This window comes from Astatotilapia calliptera, chromosome 6 (genome assembly GCF_964374335.1).
Source record: "Astatotilapia calliptera chromosome 6, fAstCal68.1, whole genome shotgun sequence".
NCBI classification, from domain to species: domain Eukaryota; kingdom Metazoa; phylum Chordata; class Actinopteri; order Cichliformes; family Cichlidae; genus Astatotilapia; species Astatotilapia calliptera.
Window position 1 is genome coordinate 2,050,415 of NC_137427.1, and position 18,325 is coordinate 2,068,739.

The following is an 18,325-nucleotide window of genomic DNA, read 5'->3' on the forward strand; positions in this document are numbered from 1 at the left end:
TTTAACGTCCAACCCTGCATCAGACATTTACGTTCTCACGTGCACCTCTGTTGAGTAATGTCCAGAGAAGTGCATGGCTGCATGGCTGCAGGGCCGCAGGGCTGCAGGGCCGCAGGGCATGTGTGAGAATGATGTAAGACTTGGGAATAAAAATAAAGGTTATTTTAAACCGCTGCAGATTAGGTGGCTAAAAGAAGAGCACCGTGCATATGGAAATATGAACACGGCACTTAACATTCCCTGGAAATGTAAAACATTCCCTCGCACCCCAACAGAGGATATCGGCATCTTTCAAAGCCACGACGGAAAATCCTGAGTGAAAAGGGCAAACATCTTGGCAGATATCCTGCCCGCACTGAGGCTCGGTCATTCCGAGGCATACTTTCCACTTAGACCCATCCAGACACTCTAACTGGTTGGCCACTGGCAGAAACGATATCCGCTCCCCGTGTTTTAGAGGTCGTGTGTCCCGTGTAGCCCGAGATGGATGGGATGAGATGAGGGGTCAAGTCCTTGCTCACTCTGTGTCCCACTTTGGTGACAATGAAGCATATTCTGGTTGCTAGCACGCAGCGATCTTGGTGGAGATAAAGGCTTTATTCATGTGCTGCGGGCGGTCACAAAGAGGCAGATACAGCTCATCAGATCACAGGGGACTGGAAGAAGGGATGGAGAGAAGAGAGCGCAGTGACACGACGAATCAGGAGCTGCTTCTTCAACCAGGCGTTTGTGCCTGATGTGTCCAGCCGGGACCCGAGTGCAGCCGAGAGAAGGTGCTCATTAACCTCGTGCAGTGACGGGCATCGCCTCCACTGCCGGCCACACCGGCCCCCCTGCCCCGGGCTGCTTCTGCCCTCGTCAGTGTAATCAGCCGTGCTACATGACCAGATGAAGCCCCTCATTAATGAAGTGTCACAGGGACCGCCCACGCCACCTGTCCAAGTAAAGGACATCTCAGAGCTGCAGCTGAACCTGAGAGTCGTTCATTTGTGTGTGCATACATGTAAAGACCACACATGTGCCCACATGCACTTATGCACAACATACTGGGACCAAAATCTGCACCAGCTGAGCGCCGTATACTGGTCAATACTGGAAGATGGTCCAGTGCAGTGACGGTTATGACTTCAAGACTTCTTGAGCTGTAATCAAGGTTCAGTTGAGCTGTGTGTCTGTGAACACAACGTGTTGTAACATAAGCAAACGTCGTCTCACCTGATGAGTGAAAACGCTGCTTTGAGTCACTGGTTTGGCACCAGTGGGGTAAACACCAGCTCTTGAGCCAAGTTGGCCAAAACTTGGTGAGACTTGGTTTGTAGGTGCCGAAGAGTTTTTATGGACAGAAGAAATCTGCTGGACATTAGCTGCTTACTAAAGAGCCTCACACGAGGTGCCTAAATCAGCCGTCCCCAAGCCCCGAACCACGGCCCGGAACCAAACTGCTCACGGCCCAGAACCAAGCGACTCACGGCCCGGAACCAAACGACTCACGGCCCAGAACCAAACCAACCATGGCCTGGAACCAAACGGCTCACGGACCGGAACCAAACCAACCATGGCCCGGAACCAAACGGCTCACGGACCGGAACCAAGCGACTCACGGCCCGGAACCAAACGACTCACGGCCCGGAACCAAACCAACCATGGCCCGGAACCAAACGACTCAAGGACCGGAACCAAACGACTCACGGACCGGAACCAAGCGACTCACGGCCCGGAACCAAACGACTCACGGCCCGGAACCAAACCAACCATGGCCCGGAACCAAACGGCTCACGGACCGGAACCAAACGACTCACGGCCCGGAACCAAACGACTCACGGCCCGGAACCAAACCAACCATGGACCGGAACCAAACGGCTCACGGACCGGAACCAAACGACTCACGGCCCGGAACCAAACCAACCATGGCCCGGAACCAAACCACTCACGGCCCGGGCCATGAGTGGTTTGGTTCCGGTCCGCCAGAGCTGATGCTCAGGTGTGCAATTTATGGTTTTCAGGGTTTTTATTGTTAACTCTGTTTCCCCGGGTCTTTTCCCGTGTTGTAGTTGTGTGTCTTATTTTGAAAGAAATGTTTATGCGTTACCATAGCGATCAGAGAGCCAGAGAGGAGGATGTTACTCTCAGTGTTGTTGGTGCATTTCAGGAGGACGCTGCTAATAAAGTTACACAGTTACACATTGATTTCATGTTTATATTATATTTACAGAATACCACAGTTTCTGTCTCGGTCGTATCATTTTATTTTGTTGTATTTATCCGCGACACCTTAAAGGCCGGTCCATGAAAATATTGTCTGACATTAAACCGTCGGTGGAGCAACAAAGGTTGGGGAGCGCTGGGCTGCATGATTAAACATGCAACACAAATTGATGAAACTTCTTAAAATTCCTTGAAGGGTTTCAAGGAAACTCAAAGTAAAGCACTTTGTGACTGTCTGTGAAAAGCGCTTAATAAATAAATTCTACTTACTTACCAACGCTCCAAAAACACTCAAAGCTTTGGCTCCTGTCTGCTGCAGGCACTGCTGAGTTACTTGTTTATGAAATAATGAATGCAGTGCATAAGTTTGTCTTTGTTCAGTCCTACTTTTCATTTATTTATTTCTTAAAATGCTTTTTACTTTAATAACCCTGAACGTGGTTAGACCAGGCGCAGGTATAAGTCAGCTTTGTGGTTTTCTGTCAGCTGATACTTCAGCGCAGGTTTTAGTGGGATTCGTCTCTTTGCTGCAGCACCATGCAGTAGTTCTACTGCCTGTCTTTGATTTCCAGCTGAACTGTAGCAGGGATGACGTGGCTGAATTTGAGAGTAGATGAGGGTTTTATTTGTCCTCAGCAAAAGTTGGAATTCTAACAAAAAAGAAAAAGAAGCCTGGGAGGAAGGAAGGAAGGAAGGAAGGAAAGGAGGGGTGATGGGAAGCGTGGATGGACAGGTTTTGATCAGGCCTGTGTTTCTATAAATAGCTCATTCTGCCTTCATCTGTCTGTTTTCACCCAATCACCACGCTGCCTCAGTCCAAAAGTCGCTATTGATTAAGGACAGAAGCAGACGCGCTCTGCTCGGCGAACCTCGCATACAAATCTGTGACTGCCGATTTATAGCTTAGGCTTGTCGCATAATCCCATTAGAGTCCTTTAAGCAAGGCATCTTCAACTGATCCTCCTGCTTTGAAAAGTGGGGAGAGGTCTCCTCCTTCTCTGACAGGGAGGACGAGGAGGAGGATGAGGAGGAGGAGGATGGTGGTGCCGCTTTGGAGTCACATGACTGATTTGTGTCTGTTGCGGGGAGTGCAGGCAGCTGGCCAAAGTCGTCCCTCCCTCTCTCTCCATCCTTCGCTCTGTCTCGCGCTCTCTCGCCCTCGAACACACGCGTTCGTTAGCGCGCTACAGCAGATTGCATGCGTGCGTCCGTGCATGAGTGCTGCCGCCAGCTTCTGCAGATACACATGTGGTGACCGTGTGCCGTCCTGTGGCCCGAGCTGCCCGATCACTAACCATGTCCCTCTTGTGTTGCTTCTCTCTCAGGGACTATGGCTCCAAGCGCAAGTCGGGTAAGTCCAACGTTTTTCTTCATAGCTCTTCCTAAAGTTGACTTTAACCTTCCTTCTCTTTCCACTTGTTGCTCCTTGAGATCCACATCCAGGGGGGTGGGGGGGGTTGTGTCACGTACGAGTCTTAAACAGGACTGCGGATTGTCTGCCGCTCGTGATGTCAGTGTGTGGTTTGTAAACTAGCCCCGCTCTGTGCTTTGGGCTGGGTTCAAACAGCTGTCAGGCTGTTTCCTTCTGGCTGCAGATTTGCCTCACAGCCCAGGGTGGGGTTCAGAAATATCTAGTAGCTTTTTGGCACGTCAGAATAAAGTCGTTAGAGATCTGATGCGATCAGAACGACTGGATTGTTTCCCCGAGTCTTCAGTCGAAGTGGCAGGCAAAGCATTCTGGGTGACACACGTCTAGTTTCCTTAATAATTCAACATGAAGATGAAGGGATGTGTCTTTGTCAGCACAGGTGCGTCTGAAGGTACGGAGATCAACCTGATCATTGGCTGTCACACATGGTTGTAACAGAATAAGGTTAATAGCATTCAGTAATAAATGTCATGGCTGGGCTAATAAGCAGAAAACAACCATCTGACTGTAAAACCGTGACTGTGAACGAGCTTTAGCCTCATTAAGAAGGTATTAGCTACAGAATAGCTGCTTAACAAAAGACTGGTACATGTGAGTCCCTCATCTATGGGAACCCTGCATGTTTAAGGCTGTAGAAATGCCTCCTTATGAATTATTGAAGGGAAAATGCAGGAAGTAGGCTGTGGATATCGGAGACTATGGTTCTCTTGGCCTACTTGATGTCTTGATTTCCAAGCAGCTTGAAGGTTGTGATAGGTGATTTCCTCTGAGAAGAACACTCTGGCAAATGATCGTGAGTTTATTTTTGGCCTGAAAGCACAGAGCTGCGAGAGACGGGTTATTATTCAGTTACGTCCACGTACCTCGCAGTGATTTGATTTCTCGGAGGCTGATTGCTTCTGCGGAAAAGCAGCTTGTGATTTTTCACTGCAGGCTCTGAGGCAGGCGGCTCCTGTAACATCCGCGTCTGCCGACGTAGTCTTTGGGATGCTGCCCGGTTGGACGGCAGCCCACTGACCCACTCGTCTCTGCTGCAGCACGACCTCAAGTATCATGAAGTCAGTCAGTGTTGCAACAGGGTGTCTGAACTTCTACTTTAAATTTCAGAGAGATTACAAAACGTCTGAAACATTTCAGTAAGTGCAAAGTAAAGGAACAGTATCTGTTAACGAAGGAAAGGCAACACACTTCTTCTGTGGTTTGGTTCTGGCAGAGACCTGGAAATGGCAGAACCAGTTCGAGTCCTTATATACCAAACATGTCAGAGTTTACACGCAGAGGTGGTGAGTTACGCAAAGCTGATTAAACCGTTTAGCTGTCGAGCGTTCAAACCGTTCACTATCTGCTGTACGCACAGAGAAACCCCCACAATCCATCCTGGTTGCTCCTGTTCATTTACCAACATTTACAGTCACAGCTGTTAGTCTCACTGTTCATTCTTCTTCATACTGCAAGTCATCATCGTCTTCTCCGTACTTCCTTGTTGAAGTTTGAAGGGACGGTCCAGTTTGGTTTAAACGTGACCATTAAAGCTCATCACAGCTAACATCCAGCATGACCTTTAACCTTTCACATCCACACTGCAGAACAGCGTCTTTGTGACTCACATGTCCTTTGAAATAATTTCACATTATTGATTTAATAATGAATTATGGTCAGCTAACTGTTTTAGCGTCCATCAACAGCTCTGTGCCAAAACGTAGGCTGCGTCCTCCTGAGGCCGATTACGACGCGACGAAGATTTGAAGGATGGGTCGGGTGTGTCCTTCGTGGCCCACCATATCCCAGAATTCATAGCGTGGCCCAGCCAACTCCAGTTTCCAACAATGGCAGCTACTCAGTTTAAATATTACTCTTATTAATCTTTCTGGGTCACAAAATAAACTTTTAAGATATTTTCAGGCGAGACTGTGGCTGTGCAAACTTCTGTTTGTCAAGACATCACATACTTGCAAGATTGGTCCAATGTTTTCGGAGACGCCTGTTACCCACCCGCTCGATAGCTGACCGGGAGGTCAAGGGTCACTCGAGCCGACGATAACAGCCCCCCCCCCGCCCCGCGCTCTTTCCCTACTCAGGTTTAGCGTAATATATGAGTCACTTAGATAATTTAAAAATGTTATTGTTTGGCTTTTTTCAGTGTTTCATTTGTTCCTGAGTAGAGGGACAAGAAGGCTAGACCGTCCAGTTTCACGGCCCACGTAGACTGCGGAGGCCGGAGCCACAGGAGGATGCGGCCTAGGAATTGGGACACTGCTAATGTTAGCTTACTGTTAGCATTGTACTCCCGACTGCTGGCTAACAGTTTAACAGCTAGCTATACCTTCAGCTTAACACATTTTGTTGATTATTAGCTAACAATATATTCATGCCTATAGTATTAGTCGATACCTTTGGCTAATTTAACACTTTACTTTTTGAACGGTTGCTTATTTTATTATTATTATTAATCAAGTCATTAATCAAACTCCGGCTCAGACGTGTTCAGCTCAGTTTTTTCTTCCCTGGTTTTTCATGTCTGACTCCTGCAGGGCTGTTCGGCTCACTAAATGTCATATTGAACAAATCTCTGACCTGACAGTTCTCCACCAACACCAGGCGTCTGCAGTAACTCCTGTTTTCTGTCGTCTGCACTAATTAGCCTGATTAGGAGACCCTGGCTGTCGCTGTGCTGCGCAGACGACACGGACGATCTGCTGATGCTTTCAGTTTTCCTCTTCCAACAACACAGGACATAAAAATGAAGAACTAGTCCTTCATTTATTCCACAAACGAGACATAAAGCACAGCTTTGTGTTGGCAAAAGTAAAAATTGGTTTCTTATCATTGTTGTTTAATCGTTTATAAGATGAAAGAACACAATGGAAAGAGAACAGCTGATCACTGGTGACAGCTGCAGATGCTCATCTGTGATGGAGGGTTTGTGCGTCGTGAGGCTTACAGGAAACCAGTCTGAGTGCTGGTTATTATTCTCTGGCCTTCACATTGTGAAATCATAGGCAGGTTTAGTCTGTTGCCACATTATTGTGTTTGGCCTTCCTTTGTTTGCTGTGCGCAGAGATGATGTTGGTTGCATCTGCCAACAGCCGTCCTGTTAATTTGAAACAAACCGTTGGTGGCGGTGCATCCGTCACTTCCCCCGAATCAAAACACTTTTCGCAAAAACACAAGATGTTTCTCACAACAGACGTAAACTGATTGTGTAACTACACAAATTCACAACAGATGAGATGGAAGTTGTGTCGCTTGTTTAGCGCACGTAATCCCCCACGATGAAGGCCAGACGCCATAGACGTGATGAACAGTCAGCGTTTGTCGCTGACGCGGTCGTTTGCAGGTCTCTCGGACGTCAGGCGGACACGTGTGAGTTAAACATCGTCAGTTTGAGGGGAGCGCGGCTCGTACTCCTCCGTGTGAGAGGAGCGGGCGGAGGAGGGAGGCGCAGCTGTGCGGCAGGAGCGTGTTTGTTTACGTGGCGCAACAGATAAGATTTCAGACGTGTGTGTGTGTGTGTGTGTGTGTGTGTGTGTGTGTGTGTGTGTGTGTGTGTGTGTGTGTGTGTGTGTGTTACAAGCTGTACAAAGTCATTTAGCAGTTTTACAGTCAGTGTTGAGCAGTTTGCATGTAAGCTGTCCACCTCAGGCTGCTGTTTGCACATCAGGAGCTCCTCTGTCAGCGCGCACACACACACACACACACACACACACACACACACACACACACACACACACACACACACACACACACACACACACACACACACACTTTCATGCTCCATCAGCTGCCACTTTGTAACGATAAAACTCTTGTTTTTGTTGACTCCTCCTCTAACGTCACTCTGAGCACCTGTTTGAAGCATGATGTCAGCACAGTGCTGGGTCGACTTCAGCTGAAAATGATCATTGTCTTCTCGAGCTGCATCCACGAGGCTTTGCAGTAATACGGAGCGGCGCGAGTTCGTCCCAGAGGAGCGCTCATTTAAAATTGGAGGAGGTGATGTTTGAGATGGAGGCGAGCCGGGCTGGATTGGGGAGAGGTTGGACTGAAGCGACGGCGTCCTTTGTGGGCAGATGTGATTTGAGCTCCTCGCTGAGATCGGGGGGGTTTCACTGGAGTTTGACCTTCACGCGTCTCCTCCTCGTGTTGTTTGCACACAAATGTCGTTTGTCTCTGATGTTTGCGTCGCAGTCAGACTCGGCGTCTCTCCTCGCTAAACGTGGCATCAATGCGAGTTAGGTTTTGCCCGCGGTTTGACATTGTTAGTGTCCCCGTCGGCCGCTGTGCTTTTTCACGAGCGCTGAATCGATGCTGGTTTCTGTGATTTGTTACTGGTCCCTTTTGTCTTGGTGACGGGGTGATGGTGTATCCTTCTGTGGTAGCGCAGTGTTGGCTGGCTGTGTAATGACCTTTCAGAGGTAAGGCTGGAGCTTCACTTTGACATTTTTAATGGGGATTAATGGACTTTGCTTATCTGATAAATATTTAAAAGTGCAGAGAAAATGCTCGCGTACTCCACCCAAATTAAATATTGTATTATAAGTGTCTTTGGCTCCGTCTCCCCCCGACAGGCTCAGCCTGCTCCCCACTCTGTTCAGCACCAGTTCAGCACCAGTGGGTCCCAGCTGTGTGCAGTTAGGTTCATGCTCTGTGTCTGACCCCAAAGCTTGGACCTCCTGATTAGATAATGACTGACTGAGACATTAATCGCTTACACATTCTTGTATTCAGTTGTGCTGTGTGGGAATGTAGCTGTAGCTTTCCTTGTGCTTTCTTCTGATGTTGAAATGCAAACGTTAGCATGCTAAACTGCAGCGGTGCGCATGCCAACCATTGTAGCTGCTAGCATTGTCACATCAATGGCTAACTGACATTAGCACTTAGCACAAGGTACCACTGTGCAGACTCTCAGAGCTAGCGTCGGTGTTGACGCCACGTGCAGCTTTCAGCAGGTGCTGCTACTCAGACGTGTTTGGTTGACTGATGGTGAAGAAGCGTGACGATCGCGGCGGTTTTGGTAGTTTGCTGGTCTGAAGCATTCAGGTCCAAGGTCAGAGAAACTCCTCACACCAGCTGTCAGTGGCACGGTGGTGGAGGGATGATGGTTTGGGCACCGAGCAGTCGCTCAGTAGATGCTGAACACTTCTGTTTACCAAAGTATGACACAGATGTGAAGCCGTCTGTCTGTCAGCTACACGACGGCGATCACAGCACAGCAGCGAAAACACTACGTCCAGATGAACTTCACCATTCATTATAAGATTATTTCCTGTTTTTACTCTTGTGGCAGATCATGTTTTCAGTCCATTTTCTTATAAATTGGTTGAAAATCTCTCTGATAGTTTCATGGACACTACAAACATCAGCAGCAAATCAGACGCTGATTTTGGGGGAATTTAAATGCATCATATTGAGATTTCAAATCAAAGCGTTCTTGCTTCCTGTTGTGCTTCAGAAAAGTCGTACAGATATGCACTCATGCTGGATGTCGTAGTCCTTACAGTCCTCAGGCAACGCGTTCATCTTGTTGATGGACTGATTTGTCAGGATGTGCTGTACTGTCAGCAAAATCAACTTTTGTACTTATCATCAACTTGTTGACAGAAAAACTGGACACAGCTGATAGGCCCCTCCAGTCCAAACACAGAGAAAAGTACCTCAGAGACGTCACTTCTGACGCTTAATTGCTGGGTAATGTAGACGTTTGGGGTCAGAAATGCAGGAAAATTACAGAGGAAACGCTGCCGGGTCGGCTGGTGTGTGGCATCATCTTCCAAGCCTGAAAAGAATTAAGTGTCCGTGTGCGTGTTTGTTTGAAGGGGGAGAGGGTTAGTGTGGAGAGCAGAGCTAATATCATTCAGATGTTGCGAGCGGCTCTGAGAGCGGCGGGTGGGGAATAATAACGGTAGACTGTCAGTGTGTAGGGTTTGACCCTGGCTGACCTGGGACCAGCCGTATCCCACCCTGTGGGGCTAACTTCAATCCACCGGAGCTCCCGAGGCTCAGGAGGACGACGAGAGGGGATTTAGCTTTTATTATCTCACGTGAGTCCACGGAGGAGAGCCGCGGCCTCACGACAGGGACGGCGCCCAGTACAGCCGCGAATCAGAGCGTCCGTTTACCTCAGTGCTGAATTTGAATGTGGACTCTGCTGTGCTTTATTTGATAAAGACCTGCTTCTGATCATCTTTGAACTGCTGTTCGCTCAGAAAACATGCGCACAAACCTTTTTTCTGTTTGGCTTCGTTTTTGTTCCAGTTTAGATATTTAACACTTCTGGCTTTAAGCTTTTCCCATCTTACAGAAGTCTGAGAACCTGCTCAGCCGCCTGCTGCCGTCAGCATTGTGTGCTGCAGAAAACAGATGATGTGGTTGGAGTATTCACTTCTCGTATGTGTGCTGGTATCCTGAACGACTCCCTGTAGTGCGCTCCACACTCACTGTCTGCCGTTTTATTGGAGTGTAAACCTGTCAGAAATGCTCGTTTGATGCTCGTTTCCACAGCTTTGATAGAAACACTGTTTCGTCAGACTCGTTTACCCTGTTTGATATTCAGCTTATTTATACTGCAACGCTCCACATACATAAGTTTATCCTCGTGTTTATTCTTTAGTGTTCAAATGAAACATTTTCACCGATTTGGCCCCGAAACAGAAGACTGCCACCGGCCGGGTCACCAGCGATCCGCTGGGGTCGGGTTAGGGCTGCGTCTCAGCCGCACAGTCGCTGTTTCCAGAACTACGAGACGCTTCAGATGAGGTACTGTAGATGCATTTAGGCCTCTGCCGTTGGGTTAAATAAGCTGCGTCATTTCTAGTGTTGTGGAGGCGCCTCCACGCTTTGATCCTTGCTATGACTTTGACGTGCTTCTTTGAGTTTGGTCTGGTTCGAGACGACGCTTTAAGTCATCACAGTGTAGTCGCTGTGTCATGCTCGCACCTCCCCGTCTCCTCTGATGCATTGCGTTTAATTTCCTGGTTTGGGGCTGCTGGTGTTTTCGGTGTGGAGACGGGAGCGTCTTTAGAAGTGGCTCACGCCCCTCAGACATTCCTCACACAGCGATGGAAGAAATGGAGAAAGATGAAACGGGGGTGGGATGGGTGTAGCGAGAAGTGGAGCTGGTGTGTCATTCCTGGATCCGGTGCTAAATGTGAAAGGATCTTATCTGTGCCACGTTTTATTTCGTGTTCAGTGGGTGTGAGAGCGGCGTGCTGCAACATAGTTTTGCTTCTGCATGCCGTCAAACTGAATAATCTCTCTCTGCTTCTTTCCTTCCTTCTCCTCGTCTGCAGTGTGGATGTACGGCTTTACAGACAGCCCGAGGAAAGAGGCCTCAGGTAGATATGCATGCGCTGCTGTGCTCGCGCGACATGCTAGCTGCATCCCTTTTAGGTTTTCGGTTTATTTCTTTTCGCACTTCAGCTTTCTCTCAACATCTGCTTTGCATGCTCCCCCCTCTTTCCCCCAACCCATCCGCTTAAATTCAGCTTCTCTGTCTGCAGCGTTCTCATCCATCTCCGGGTGGATAGAGCTGCTGGAGCCATAAAGCAGCTGGCTGCAGAACGTGGACTTCAGGCCTGCATGTGGTGCATGAAGTGCATTGGTGTGAAATAAGGTGTCAAGTCTGATCTTTCACATTTGTTTTGATCGCTGCCGCTGAGCTCCGTTAACTGTGGGAGTGCAGGAATGATGAGTGAGGGCGACCAAAGAAGAACAGCTGATGTTCCAGCTGAGAGCATTTCTCCTGACAGTATACAAGCGCGTAGCTTCGTGTAGCTTCACGTATCCGAGGCTCAGATATCAAAAGTTGTTCCTTAAAACTGTCAAAGTGCTGCTTTGGGACAAAAAGTAATTGTAAAACTTTCTCAAACATTATTAACTTAGACAAGGAATGTTTTGCAATCGGTTCTGGAATATCGAAGAAGAAGGAAAGCGGTCTTTATTGCTCAGCAAGGCGTGGTTGCCATTACCGCAGCGTAAAGCTTTCAAATAGCTGGATCTGTGCTGCTTTATTACTTCAGGCTGGCTTTGACTGCGTCCTCCACGTACGCTGCTTACTCACTCACACATTAATCCTGCTGGAGGAGATGCTAAAGTGGAATTCCCGCCCTCACCCAGTGGTGAAGTAAATTTATGAGCATTCCAAGGTGTTCGATGCCAGTCCTGCTTCACATGCGAAGATGCTTAACTGTGTTTTAGGCGTACTAAAGCACTAAATGCCTAACATTTTCCAAGATGCTTCAATGCTAGCTGCATTCTGTGTACTGCAGGACTAAAGACAGTTAACCTTAACAGTGGGGTGTCCAGACTCTCCCCCAGAGATAGGGTGAGGAGTTCGGCTGTTCAGGACAGGCAGCGAGCAGCGTCGCTACTCCATCATCTGACTGCCTCCTGGACTCCTGGGAGGACACATAAACCAGGGGTGGGGACCTCCAGGCCTCGAGGGCCGGTGTCCTGCAGGTTTAGATGTGTCCTTGATCCAACACAGCTGATTTAAATCGCTAAATGACCTCCTCAACATGTCCTGAAGTTCTTCAGAGGCCTGCTAAGGAACTAATCATTTGATTCAGGGTGATATCTAAAACCTGCAGGACACCGGCCCTCGAGGCCTGGAGGTCCCACTCCTGCTATAGACGGATTATAGGTGGATCTAGCTGGTGTGATACCATCCACTGGTTTCTGAAGTCTCGGTTTGAAGACTCAACGTGAGTCTTTTCAGAATCGTCATCGTGGGGTTTTAAAACCAGACGTGATGGGGGGGGGCACTCAGCACATCCGGTTTCAATCACAAGCTGTTTGCCAATGTCAGGATTAATTAAGTTTTTTATTCAATATGATCCCAAATACGTGACCATAGGCTCAGCAGATCAATGGTATCGCCCCCTGGTGGTCATTATAAAGAAGAGGAGTTTGAGTCTGTTCCACATTGATGTCACCTTTGAGATGTAGAAGCGGTGTCCAGAGACCCCGGGACAGACCCCGATGACGTCTCTCGACTGGCTCGTGTCTCATCTCCTCCCAGAGGAGCTGCTGAACCACAAATCACACATGTGGCAGAAATGGACGAATTTTTCATTTTGTTCGCTAAAATCTAGTGAAATCGAGGGTTTTGGAGTTCAGGGTAGGAGTTATGGCCTGTATTTATATAGCACTTTTCTAGTCCCTAAGGACCCCAAAGCGCTTTACATATCCAGTCATCCACCCACACATTCACACACTGGTGATGGCAGCTATATTGTAGCCACAGCCACCCTGGGGCGCACTGACAGAGGCGAGGCTGCCGGACACTGGCGCCACCGGGCCCTCTGACCACCACCAGTAGGCAACGGGTGAAGTGTCTTGCCCAAGGACACAACGACCGAGACTGTCCGAGCCGGGGCTCGAACCGGCAACCTTCCGATTACAAGGCGAACTCCCAACTCTTGAGCCACGATCGCCCCGATCACCAGTAATGACCTCAAAGGGTCCGGTTATTGGACCAGTTTGGAAAGTGTGTGTTTTATAGCGTTTTGGCCCCACAGCAACTGTTTATTTTTACTTCCTGCATTAACGTTCGGTTCCTGAAACTCTCACTAAAGCGTCTCTGTGAACAACAGGATGTGGAGTAATTGCTAGTCAAGTTCATCTGAGTCTGCATGGGGTCACCTCCCTGTGGCCAAACAGGCAAATAAGCGTTTCTGATAGGCAGCATGTGACTTCAGCAAAGCGCTGGCGTCTAAGAGGTTAAACACTGGAGCGGAGGGAGAAAACAGAGCGGGTTAACCCAACTGCAACTCTTTCTTCTTTTGTTTCACGTAAACATGGACCCAGCCTCCTCCTCTGTTTCTCTCTCTCTAGTCGCCTCATATGTTTCTATTTAAGGCCAGCAGTGCCGACTGCTATGATTGGTGTGCTCACCCCCCCCTCAGACTCCCCCGTCCAACGGCTGGCTCCCAGAGGCGGCGGAGGGGAGGCCTTTCCTCTCAACCGCACTGTTGATTTTCCACAGGGAAACTTCACCATTCCTCCACTCATTCGTTCCCCAGTCTTCCCTTCAGACCGTTAGCAGCTCTGCTGTTTCTCCTTTTTCTTTCCCCCCTTTTTTCTCTCTCTTTCCTTTTTGGATTTGGGAGTTTGCCTCAGGTCATGGATCCTCTGTAGATGTCAGATGGAGCGCCTACAAACTTCTCCCTTCGCTTCTTCGCTTGTGTTTTGACTCCTTCCGATGCTCCTCGGTCGTTCGCTGCGGGCCAAGGGTCGACTCAGCTGTATGGCCAGACGTTTGGGACTATGCAGCCAAGTCGTGTGGTCGCATTCTGATTGGGCAGGGACGCACAGCGGCGGGGAGCGGGGTTCGGCCGATGGAGACGTACCGGGCGCGCGGCGGCAGCGCGGTTGGTTGCGGCGGGCGTTCGCGGGGTGCCACGGCGGGCAGGTGGCTGACGGCCTGTTTCTTCCCCTCAGGGATTGACAGCTCGGAGCCCATGGTGCTGGAGCAGTACGTAGCCGTGGCCAACTACGAGCGGCAGGAGAACTCTGAGATCAGCCTGAAGGCCGGCGAGACGGTGGACGTGATCGAGAAGAGCGAAAGCGGTGAGTGGATGTTTTTTTGCTCTCAGTTTACATGCCGAGCATCAAGTGCTGACTTAGATCTACAACCAAACATCGTAGCTCACAGGTGTTGTGTTGAAAACAAAGGAAAAGTGCGTTTTCTGCACACGCTTTGAACTGCTTGACATGTAGTTTGATTCTTCCTGTTTGTACAGTGGCATAAACACACAAAACCACGCTCACTCAGCGCCTCTCTGGATGCTGTCTCCTGTCCTCTTGATTATGTTTCCTCCTTTTAAAACACCGTCATGTACACACGGCTGCCTCCTGCGTCTCCTGGCTGGGCTTGGCACCACCTGGAGGTGCTGTTAAGGCTCTGAGAAGTCGGGTTTGTGGACAGGAATGTCCAGTAATCATATGTGTGCACACACACCACCTCGACAGAGTTTGCTTCATCAGCAGACGCTCCACGCTCTACCTTGCCTTTCCCCCGTTGGAATTCTGTTTAGCGACCTCGGAGCTGGATCTGATTTTCCGTGCTAACAGCCACTGACAGCCAGCAGCTTGCACAACTCACAGCAGAAACTCTGGCACAGACACAGCACGTCGCTGCGTCTCTCAGCTCTTATCTGTACTCTGATTACACATGAGTCCATACTCTTCGAGATATCCGGAGCTCGCACATCTGTGATTACGTGCACTATTGAGTCCGTTTAGGCTGCAGCTCAACATTTTTCACATCTTTGTTTATTTGGCGTTTTGTTTGTTTGCAGTTTGAACACATCAGCATAAATGAGACGATTTTTTATGGGAAGTTTAGAGAGAGCGAAGGCGTCGCATGGGAAGCTGGTCCTGTCTCGATGAGGAAGACGAGAGAACTGCAGCTTTGTTTATGATGTTATGAAATATCGTGTAGGACGAAAACAGTTTTACTTTTTGAAAACATGACATTCCTTTGAACTTGAAAGATAATGTAAATACATGAAAGCAAGTAATGCTGGAAAAGGTGAGCGTGTGGTGGGACACGGGCTCAGCTGACTGTACAACCCCTGCAGCGACTCGATGTTTCCAGGTCGTACAGCTGGTCCATACGTGGGTGGCGTGCGGTGAAAATCTCACCTGATCAAACTTTTTATGACTTTTTCTAAAAGTTTTTGAGTAAATGAACGGTTTAGAGTTTAGAGGTGGGTGAAACATTTCATCATCATCCAAATGACTTCTTCAGGTTCCTCCAACCTTCCAAAGAGCTCATTTGCATAACGAGCGCACCGCAGACTTGTAGGTCAGCGATGGTCGTTCCTTTTTATCACCAATGGCTCCTTGACTCCTCGCTCACTTGATGCATATGAAAGAAAAAAGGACTCATATAGTTTGTTTTTGTTTTCATAATCGTTCAAAGCTGAAACTGTAACAAGAATAAAAACCAGTTATTAATGTCAAGTGTTCTTAGAAACTCTCGACTCTTCTGATATAACTTTGATCGCAGGCACCGTTTGGTGTTAGGCGCACGCATCGCTGAACGTTTTATGTCATGAATATTCATGTTGGCTCAAGTTGCACAGTAGTTTCTCCCTGTGATCCTGTTTCTGTGCATGAGGCCTGACAGCAGCTGCTCACCAGGCGTGTTTAAAAGCAGCGTGGATGCAGAACTCGGAGCGATAGGAGCGGCTTCTGAGCTCTCGGGAACTCTCGTCTCGGAGCTGGATGTGTGCGCTGTCGTCATCTGCTGAGCCAAGGAAGTGGAGCAACGGTGATGATGATGATGGTGACATCACTTGGAGACTATGCCAAGGCAAACACATCTGAGAGCTCGAATAATATCCCACAACCCCCTTCCTGCTTTTCAAGGCTTTCCTGCAGCCTCCTGGTCCGATGTGCTATGTTCTGTCTTCAATGCAAAGACACTGACACTGGGGCTGTTAGTTACAGCTTATTTTCTTTTAATGCGTGGAGTGGAGTGGTATTTTATCCTCTGATCCTCTCCAGGAAATGTTGAAATCCTTTTGTGTGCCTGATCTTTTTCATTCACATGCACATTTTCTTTTCTCTGCACACTCGACGCACATGTTGTTATGCATTTGCTTTTATTTATTCCAGCAGAGAAGAGTTCAGTCGGGTTTTTCAAGTGTCTGCAGGCTTGACCTGACATAATTACGGGTTCAACCGTGGAGCCGGATGTCGTTTATTTTTGCCTCTATGAGAAGCTATTGGCCTTACAAGTCAAGACCCAGCTGTTTCACTGCAGTGTCGACAAGCTCCGTCATCAGACTGGAAACTGGTTAAGTCATGAGCTCTGTGAGGTGGTGTGCATGCAGCTCGCTTTGTGTATCACTGAACAAGTATCTTACAATTTAGGAGCTGCTAATCTAGTAAAAATAGATTTATGAAGCATCAGGGGGATGGGGCGAACCAGAATCGGTCTGGGCCACCATCCGGGATCTCTCCCTCTGGTCTGGACATGGGAACCATTCAGTGTCTGGAGAGGCAATGTTCCAGCTGGAGAAAATAAATCTGCATATGTGACGAGTTAAATTATATGATGTGTCGGAGTAAGAGGAGGCAGTGATGTGAAGGGACAGAGAGGGAAGGCTGGTGTTTTTAATTAGTCACAGACCTGCGTTATAGCTGGTGCTTGATCAAAAAAAGTGGTCCCTGTTCCACTCTCCTGGTCCCTGTTCCACTCTCCTGGTCCCTGTTCCACTCTCCTGGTCCCTGACCCACTCTCCTGGTCCCTGGCCCACTCTCCTGGTCCCTGTTCCACTCTCCTGGTCCCTGACCCACTCTCCTGGTCCCTGGCCCACTCTCCTGGTCCCTGTTCCACTCTCCTGGTCCCTGACCCACTCTCCTGGTCCCTGTTCCACTCTCCTGGTCCCTGGCCCACTCTCCTGGTCCCTGTTCCACTCTCCTGGTCCCTGACCCACTCTCCTGGTCCCTGACCCACTCTCCTGGTCCCTGTTCCACTCTCCTGGTCCCTGACCCACTCTCCTGGTCCCTGTTCCACTCTCCTGGTCCCTGGCCCACTCTCCTGGTCCCTGGCCCACTCTCCTGGTCCCTGTTGGTTATGATGAAGCATGTGTGGCCTGGAGGGATCTCAGGGAATTTGATGAGGATGATCGAAACACCAGCTCGTCCTGCCACAGCAGTCCCAGAGAGTCACTGTCATGGTGTACTCAAGTGCCTCTGGCATCCTGTTCCACTCTCCTGGACTTTGCCATGGAGATTAAGCAGGTATCTTCTTATCTCAAAAAGACCTTGTAATGCAAAAATGTAGTTTTTACTCAGCGAGCATATTGACATGCTCGCTGTGGCAGTGTTTTAGCCACCTGCTGCCACCAAAAGGCTGACGGGGTATGCTGTCTCCCAGCATGGGTGGTGTGGGCACCTAAGTTTGTCAATGTGATAACTCGAGAACGAGGAGACACAGGAGCTTCAAACTGATGCCAAAGTGTATCTACTAAAATTCTCAAACGAGTTTGAATCTCAGTGACTTTGACCTCAACGTCAGCGTAAACCGACGTAAAAACCTTGTGAATGTCACAACTTGTAAGTCATAGATGTGTCGATCTTGCATCATGGGGTTGGAGAGAGGTCGAGGATTGCCTAGATTTGCCAGATCTAGTGACAAACATCCCTGCAGTCTGTTTATCTGCATTTTATATGAAACTAGGGAAACAACATGGAATTGATTACATTTCATCACAACGCTGAGACATTTCACAGCAGAGTTGGAGTTTGGACATTTATTGTTGCCCGTGACAACAGTTCAAAGCATTGCTAAAGAACTGAGGATCCGTCCACTGGTGCTGTGGACGTCTGTAGCAGACTCCGTCAGTCCAGCAGATACAAAGAGTCAACGAGTTTCATTTAAAACCACAGGAGGAGGCTAATGAGAACACAGCAGTCATTATGGTCCATTTTGAGGAGACCACAGTTCAGTCTGGTCCGTAATGGTAGACCAACAAACAGCTTTCCTCCAGGCACCTCTACAAAACGAGTGCCTGCTTGGCAGACTTTTTATGACTCCACAGGTTAATTGTTTCTGGTTAAATTATGCTTGGATCTGTTGGTTTCAGGGCTGACTTTATGTCTTCTAAATACCAGGTTTCTGCATCAGGCTGTTCTAGATCATGGACTTGATTTCAATGATGGATTCACATTTTTTTT

At 48.7% G+C, this 18,325-nt stretch overlaps 1 protein-coding gene across 4 annotated transcripts in view; it reads left to right on the top strand.

Annotated features, from left to right (window-relative positions):
- sh3pxd2aa (SH3 and PX domains 2Aa) overlaps positions 1-18,325 on the top strand; it is a 93,501-nt gene that overhangs the window by 49,754 nt on the left and 25,422 nt on the right. For 2 of the 4 annotated variants that reach the window (XM_026169658.2, XM_026169659.2), the window contains exons 6-8: positions 3,531-3,556; positions 10,924-10,968; positions 14,075-14,203. In XM_026169658.2, coding sequence (XP_026025443.2) covers positions 3,531-3,556; positions 10,924-10,968; positions 14,075-14,203 — 200 coding nt within the window. The remainder of the gene's footprint in view (positions 1-3,530; positions 3,557-10,923; positions 10,969-14,074; positions 14,204-18,325) is intronic. The other 2 variants (XM_026169660.2, XM_026169661.2) reach the window with 1 other exon arrangement.